The 8,075-nt window shown below is 61.5% G+C and overlaps 1 protein-coding gene across 1 annotated transcript; it reads left to right on the forward strand.

The window, feature by feature from the left end:
• Positions 1 to 63: 63 nt before the first annotated feature.
• On the forward strand, positions 64 to 7,309 carry SPIB (Spi-B transcription factor). The gene is made up of 6 exons (XM_070633232.1): positions 64 to 184; positions 1,174 to 1,201; positions 2,740 to 2,812; positions 3,095 to 3,309; positions 3,691 to 3,841; positions 5,075 to 7,309. The coding sequence occupies exons 1-6, from the start codon at positions 162 to 164 to the stop codon at positions 5,371 to 5,373; spliced, it is 789 nt and encodes a 262-aa protein (XP_070489333.1). The 5' UTR covers positions 64 to 161; the 3' UTR covers positions 5,374 to 7,309.
• The last annotated feature ends 766 nt before the right edge of the window (positions 7,310 to 8,075 follow it).

An 8,075-nucleotide genomic window follows, 5' to 3' on the forward strand; every position in this document is an offset into this window, starting at 1 on the left:
GATTGTGCAATCCAGCCCCCTCCCCTGACCCCCTCCCTGAGGGGATTTTCGAGGAGGGCTGAGCTCAGGCCAGCCGGCACCCCTGCCCCCCCCAGGGGGCTGGGCCAAGGTATAAATAGGGGTGGTGGCTGCAGCAGCAGCACACCCAGCCCGGGACAACCATGCTCGCCCTGGAGGCCGCACAGTGAGTGGGGGCCCCTGAACCTACACCTGGACCCCCCCCCCCCGCGCTGCCCCAGCCGCCTCCCCCAGGGGTGGTGGTCCCTGCCCCACGGGGGGGGGGGGGGCAGGTGTGTGGGAAGCTAGGGGGTCCACACTGTCTCTCACCCCTTTGGGGTCGCTCTTTTCTCATCTCTCACTTCGTATTCTTTCTTCCATCCCATCTCTGTCTCCCCTGGACCCCAAAGATCTTTCCTGGGACACTGGTTTCCCTCCCTCCTGCCGACGCCTCTCCCCGGGGGCCCTCCAGCTTGGTCTCCGTCTCCCCATCTCCTGCTGGGTCTCGCTCCATCTCCCGCTCGCTGCCTGTGTCTGCCTCTTGCCCCGACTCTTTAGGTTTCGTGGTCTCTGCTCTCTGCCTCTTGCTCCCTCTGTCTCTTTTCCTATTCTCTCTGTCCTCCAGCCTTCTCTCTCCTTCTGTCTCCCCGTCGCTCCTCCACCCGCTCTCTCCCTCTCTGGGGCTGCGCGAACATCTCTCTCCACACTTTCTCCCTTCCCTCCTCGCCTCTCTCCCCCTCGGCCGAGTCTCTTCTGTGTTTTCCCATCTTTGCCTAGGTGTCTCTCCATCTCTCTCCTCTGGTCCAAGGTGGACCCATTGCACCAACTTGATAATGGGGGGCCCCCTCCCCCGCCCCCACCCGCCCGCTGGCGCCCACACCTCCTCTTCAGGGACTTTCTCTCCCTCACTTTCCCTGCCCCCCCACAGCCTCAGTCTATGCAAATCCCAGGGGAGGGGGGACATTTGCCTGGCCCCTGCCCCCTGCTTCCTGTCCCGGTGGGGGAGTGGGGGGACTGTGGTGGGGCTGGTCTCACACAGGGACACACAGCAGTGAGCCTCGGTGGTCACAGCTGCAGGCGCTTCCCCCCATCCCCCCACCGTCCGCACCCCAACCACTTGGAGACTCAGGTGGCTGAAGGCCCCCCTGACATGCCCCTGCATCTCTCCCCCTCCAGGCTCGAAGGGCCACACTACAGCTGTCTGGTGAGTTGGGGCCCTGGGGGCCAGGGAGGGGTGTGGGGGACCCACGCAGCCCACCGGGACCTCCCTGCCTCAGTTTCCCCTTCTGCTCCTTCCTGTCACTTTGTCTTTCTCCGGATCTCCCAGCGCCACCCTCCACCCCTCCTTCCCCCCCACCCCCATCTCCATCACAGACGTCCTTCCCTCTCTCAGGCTCTGGGTCCACATCCTTGCATGGGGGAGGGGGGCGCCCTCCTGTCGTCAACTTTGTGTCTCTCCCTCTGTCCATCCCACATTCAGCAAATCGACTTCCTTCTTCTCTTCTCATCTTGGCTTTGTCTTTTCAAAAGTCGAGTCTGTCAGACTTCAGACACACAGACCCACCGCTCATAAACCCACAGCCCCGTCCGGGAAGTAAAACCCGCTCACAACCTTGGAGGAAACCTCCTCCAGGCGCCCCTCCCTCAGCGCATCCCCTGCTGCCTCCAACTTGAAGACTTTCGCTTTTTTGAAAAACTGAGGGAAACTCACAAGCCGGGAAAGTGACAAATCTTGTATGCAGCTCAGTGAGGTTTTACATTATGCACACATCTGGGTAACCACTAACCAGGCCAAGATATAGAACATTTCCGGCCCTCTGGAAGATTCCCTCACCTCCCTTCCCGATCAATACCTGCCTCTGCTATTTTCCACCATGTTCTGAACTTTACATAAAGCCATCTGGCAAGGTGTCCCTTTTGGGGTCTGGCTTCCTTCCCTCAAGGTTAGCTGTGTGCTGGGCATCGCTCCTTTTTCCTTGCTGTCTAGTACTCCCTCGCAGGACCAGGCCACTGCTAATGTGTCCGTTCTCCTGTGCATGGGCGCCACGGGGCTACGAATTCAGCTGCTCTGATTATCCTGGCACCAGGCTATTGTGTGGACACATATTTTCATACCCATGAATGAGTACCCATGAATACCCAGGAATGAGATGGCGGGTCATCAGGATGATGTATATCCAGCTTGAGACTTTATGAGACTTTAATTGCTAAACAACCCGTGATTCTTGAGACGAATCGAAGTGATATGGAGGTGGACAAAGGAAGCATGAGACTTTGCCTCTGTAAAAACACCCCCACCCTTCACCCCACCCCCTTCCACGCCGTCCCAGGTGCAACGACCTGCCAACTGGGTCCTGGCGAGGAGCTGGGCTTCCCGAGAGCCCACCTCTTAGAGGGACCCGGCTGCTGTGTCGCTCTCTGAGCCCCTGGGTCTCTGTTTCTATGCGTCTCTGCCTGTGTCTCTCATTCTCTGTGTGCGTGTGCGTGTGTTTCTGCTGTGCATCCGTCTCCTCTCTCTGTATCTCTCTGTCTCTCTCTTTGCCCCTGTCTCTGATGCCTAGTCTCTCTCTCTCACTCTGTCTCTCTGCGTCTCTGTCTCCTTCTCTCTCTCTTTTAGTTCCTGTGTCTCTCTCTTTCGCTCCCTCTCCCCGTCCCTGTGGGAGTCCCCCGGCGGGTCCAGGGTGGGGGTGGGGGGCTCCCCGCAGCCTGGGATCACTCCTCCGTCTCCCCCACCCCCATCAGTACCCAGATGGAGTCTTCTACGACCTGGACAGCTGCAAGCACCCTGGCTACCCAGACTCGGAGGGGGCTCCTGGTGAGTGACGCCTGCCCAGCCCCCTCCCCACCTGCCCCTTCAGCCCATTTCACAGATGGGAGAGCTGAGGCCCAGGGGAGGCCGTCAGCTAGCAGAGCAGCACCAAGTGAGCCCGGGCCTCCAGGCCGCCTCCCTTTCCTCTCCCACCCACCCTGCTCGCCCATGCAAATCCTTGGGTCAGAGATTTGCACAGCCCACAATGGCCCCTCTGTGCCGGGGGCTTCCAGTGGGAGGGGGCCGAGGCCAGACCTCCCGGCTTCTGACTCAGTGCCCTTCCCCCAGACTCCCTGTGGGGCTGGACTGAGGCCCCAGCTGTCCCGGCCGCCTCCTTTGAAGCCTATGACCCGGCCGTGGCCACCTTCAGCCACCCCCAGGGTGTCCAGCTCTGTTACGGACCCTCAGCCTACAGCCCTGCGGGGAGCCTCGACCTGGCCCCCAGCCTGGAGGCCCCGGGGCCCGACTTCCGGGCGTACCCCACGGAAGACTTCCCCAGCCAGGTGAGGGGACATTTTCCATCCCGTCATTTGAGTGACGCCCACTAGGTGCCAGGCACTGGTTCCAAGCTGTGCACCCATTGACTCTTCATCCCTCTGCCCACCCCCGGAGGTTAAGCACCCTGTTGTTCCTCTGCATGAACCAGCCACAGAGGCACAGAGCGAGCCAGGGGCCGCACAGACGGCTGTTACTGTTTTGGGCAGGCCTTCCCGGAGGTGGCCTGGGGGTCCCCTGGCCACGCAGATCTGAACCGAGGCCAGAGTGCAGGCTGTAAACAGCGGGGAGGGCCATAGGCGGGGCCGGGGAGGAGGAAGCTGAGGGATGAGAGCTGAGCGAGGGAGAGCAGGGGACCCCGGACTGCAGGTGACCCCAACCTTCCACAGACCCTCGGCCCCCTGGCGCAGCCCCTGTACCCCAGCCCCGTGCTGTCGGAGGAGGAGGATCTCCTGCTGGACAGTCCCACTCTGGAGGTCTCAGACAGCGAGTCGGATGAGGCCCTCATGGCTGGCTCCGAGGGGAGGGGATCCGAGGCAGGTATGTGGGAGCAAGTTGGGGGGGGGGGCGACGCCAACTGGAGATGGAGGGAGGGGGCTAAAGGAATCATGGCCTCCCAAGCACTCCAGCACTGAGGGTGGTTGGCAGGTCTGCTGTCTACTGGCTGTGTGACCTTGGGCAAGTGGCTCTACCTCTCTGTGCCTTGGTTTCCTATCTGTGCAATGTGGATGTCTATTACTGGTGGCTGGTTGGGCGGATTAAGTGGGATAATACATATAAATGAAACAGCAGTGCTTGCCGCGATGCTCAGTAAGTCTTTACCAGAATTGTGGACACAACAGCGACAAAATAATCCTAATATCAACTCACATCTATTTCACCCCTGCTTCTGCCCACGTGCCCGACATCCATTATGTGTGGCCCCTAGAAAGTTGGGATTATTAGTTACTTTCCCCACATGGGCCTCGATTTCCCATCTGTAAAATGGGCGTCCTCACCATCATCCCCAAATCGTGGGGTTACGAGGAAAATTAAATGTAATTGTAAAGTGCCCAGCCCAATGCCTGGCCCCTAGTCTGTCACAAAGGTGGGTGAAAGTCAAACACACACACACACCTTAGCCTCATTGATAGCTGAGGAGACACCAGCTCAGAGTGGTTATGTCACCACCCCAAGCTCACACAGCTGGGAAATGGCAGAGGCCGGGTTCTTGTATCCAGTGCCCTGCTGGGAACCCACCCCCACCCCCAAGCTCTGTGGGGCTCTTGCTGCTTGGAGGAGCCCAGGAGTCAGAGCCCCTGGCCTGTCCCCGGATCCCAGCCCCTCTGGGGCTGAAAGGCTGGGAGACCCGGAGCTAGAGAAACGGCCAGCCGATTAAGACCCCCTCCAGATCTCATGCCACCAGTCAGCTTTTTTATAAGCCTTCGAGAGAGCATTGGCGTCCCATTTCACAGATTCACTCACGGGCTCGAGAAATATGGGTTACCACGGGCTGGCCACCCAGGAGGGCACAGGCCAGACGCAAATCCTGGCAAATCAAGCAGGGAAGGGGGGATGGGGGTTCTGGTGACACAGCCTCGGGGCCAGGAGCCACTTGCCCCGAATGGGAGGGACGGCGCACGGACAGAGCCACGCGGGTGTACCTCACAGCCGCCTCCCTCACCCAAATTATCCCGATGGGGAGGCTGCGGCTTGGCGGGGGCCGGGGCGGGGTGGGTGCGGACCCGAAGGACGCCTCCCCTAAGCCCCCCTCCCCCCCCCCCCCCCCCGCAGGGGCCCGCAAGAAGCTGCGCCTGTACCAGTTCCTGCTGGGGCTGCTGACGCGCGGGGACATGCGCGAGTGCGTGTGGTGGGTGGAGCCGGGCGCCGGGGTCTTCCAGTTCTCCTCGAAGCACAAGGAGCTGCTGGCGCGCCGCTGGGGCCAGCAGAAGGGCAACCGCAAGCGCATGACCTACCAGAAGCTGGCGCGCGCCCTGCGCAACTACGCCAAGACCGGAGAGATCCGCAAGGTCAAGCGCAAGCTCACCTACCAGTTCAACAGTGACCTGCTGTCCGCCCCGCACCGCGCCTGAGCCCGGGGGGCGCTCTCCGGGGCTCCACGCCTGTGTCACGTCGGCGTCCCCACACCCTAGGTCAGAGGACCCGTGCATCCCCACGCTGCGGGGCGAGCAGGGCTGCCGTCATCTCTAAACACTGCCCCGGCCCCTCTGGGACCCCCCCGGGCCCCGATCTTGTCTGGGGCCCCTCTGGGATTCCCTTGTCATGTCCAGGAGCCCCGGGATCCTCATGTCTCGGGTCCTAGGACCTGTAGACGACTCTGCTATGTGTCTGTGTGGAGGGGGGGCGGGGTAGTGCTTCCAGCATCCCAAGAACGCCTCTGGGATCCCCTTATGATGTCTGAGATCCCCCAACCAGGCCGGGGACCTCTCTGAGATCCCTTGTGTGTCTAAGACCCCCTCAATCTCATCTGGGGGACAGTGAGCCCGCAGATCGTCACACCAGGAGGTGCGCCCTGCCAGCGACCCGGAGCCCTGGCCCGGGTCTCTCTGGGATCCCCTTCTCATGTCTGGGTCCCTCAAGTCAGATCTGGGATCTCCTAGTGATGTCTGGGCCCTCTGCGAATTCCTTATCACGTCTCAGATCTCCGTGCCCGGCCAGCTGTGACTCTTGTGTCCTCTCTGTCCCCCCAAGTGCTTTTGTCATCTTTGAGATTCCCCTAGTTCTCTGGAACTTTTCTGTGTCTGGAATTCTCCAGTCACATGTGGGGCCCCTCCGGGATCCTTTCGTCACGTCTGAAGTCACCGTTGTCAAGTCTGGGGGGGACCTCAGTGAACCTTGTCGTGTCTGGGTCACCTCTGGGACACCCTCGTTTGTCTGGGATCCTCCCATCGCATCTGAGCGCCCCCCCACCCCCGTCCTCATCTGAAATGCCTCTTCGGGGACCCCACCAGCAGCCTTGAGTTCTCAAGGGGTCCCTTCTTCTGGGTGCCCTGGGAGGGCCGTGCTGGGGATCAGTCTGGCCAGTCAACCGATTTCTGCATGATCCTGGCAGCCCTCCCATGTCATTTCTAACCAGAGGCCTCAAACTGGTGACACCCTCCGCCGGCCCCGCGGGGCAGATCAGCTCCCTGGTGGTGTTTAGTTTGCTGTGGTGGGTTTAGTGTGTGTGGTTTTTTTTTTTTTTTGGCGTTTTTTTTTTTTTTTTTTTTTTTTTGACGGGGGATACGAATTAGCTGACATTTCAAAATAAGGCGGTTTTGCATACTCCTCCACTTAAAACTTGGCACAGTCCAGCAACGGTGGGCCAGCTTGGCGGTGTGGAGGGGCTGGAGCAGGGTGGCGCCCCCTCCTAATGGGACCTGTGTTCTCCAGTCTGCCCAGGGCCCTGCCATCACCCCAGGCTGTCACACCCCAGTGGCTTCGCTCAGTCGCCCGTTGGGCCCCACCCATTTGTGTTTTGACCCCTGGTGTGAACCGAGCCGGAGGTGAAGCCTGGATGAACCGTGGGAGCTGGGATCGGAAACCCCCCTGGGGCGTCCGCGGCTGTGGGCTGCGAGACCGGAGTCCCAGGTCCCTGAGCCTGGGTGGCTGGGGGATCTGGGGTGAAAGACTTCCTGCTCCTGGGCCTCAGTTTGTCCCTTCCATGAAAGGGGAGAGGAGGAGGAGGAAGATGGCAAAAGTCCCTTGCAGCCCTGCCGGGCAGAGCAGGCCTTTGACACATCCTCTGAAACCCACCCACCACCCACTGACGGCCGCGAGGAGCGTGCGGAAGGAGCGCGAGGACCCACAGAGGGAGGAGGTCCTCCTGGGAGCGCCCAGCGGCTGGCAGCGGAGCCCAGGCTGGGACCTGCTCTCAAGAGGACAGCGCCCCCCTGGACGGGGGCGGCGTGGGAGGGGCGTGTGGGGGACAGAATGTCCCCCCAGGGCCTCCTCTTGCAAATAAGGTGCCTTTTGCAAAAACTACCATCGTCACCCCAAGTGTGGAATAAAATAAACTAAAGAAACAAATCAAGGCAGACAGACTTCCTGGGAGCCTCTGTCAGGGACTGCAAGTGCTGCCGTCCGCCAGGCCGTCAGAGACGCTGCGACGGCGAAGGAGGAGGCAATCAGAGCCAGATCGGCCTGAGCCTTGAAGGCCGCGGTGAGGGCTTGAGATCCAGGCTCTGGTGGTTCGGTTCACTGTGTGTCTCCCTCTCTTCCTGACGACTGGAGTTCTGCCCCCTCCTCTCGCTGCTTCCCTAGCTGTCGGTCGGGGTCTCTGTGCCCCTCTCTCTGGATCCAGCCCTCGGGCTGGCGGGGCGGGGCGCGAGGCCCCAGGTGGCAGCTCCACCCTCCCGGGAGCTGCGGGTCCACCGCCTCGCTGGGCTCCCGGAGCGGCGCGGCAGTCTGCCTGGCAACCCGTGACGTCACGCGGAGGCTGCCTCCGGGTTGGCTTGGCGCCCCCTGGAGGCGGGACAGTTTCCGGCTCTAAGGGGCTTTTGGAAAAGGCGGAGGGGGGAGCTGGGAAGGAAGAAAACCCGGAGGGACTTGTCTTCCCTACCACCGGCTCCTTCACCCTTCATTACTCCCCCCCCCCCAACACCGTCTTCGCCGTCACCCCAAGCCCCCCGAGCGCTTCCCCGCCCTCCTCCCCACATCACCTGGTGTACGCAAGACCCTCTCCGCCCCCATCCCCTCCCCCTACCTCCTTCGCCTCCTCGACCCGGCGTCCAGCCTCCACCACCCCCATTCAGAAAGCCACAGGTCCCCCTGCCGGGAAGGGCGCCAACGTCCG

Source organism: Equus przewalskii, chromosome 9 (genome assembly GCF_037783145.1).
Source record: "Equus przewalskii isolate Varuska chromosome 9, EquPr2, whole genome shotgun sequence".
Classification (NCBI taxonomy): domain Eukaryota; kingdom Metazoa; phylum Chordata; class Mammalia; order Perissodactyla; family Equidae; genus Equus; species Equus przewalskii.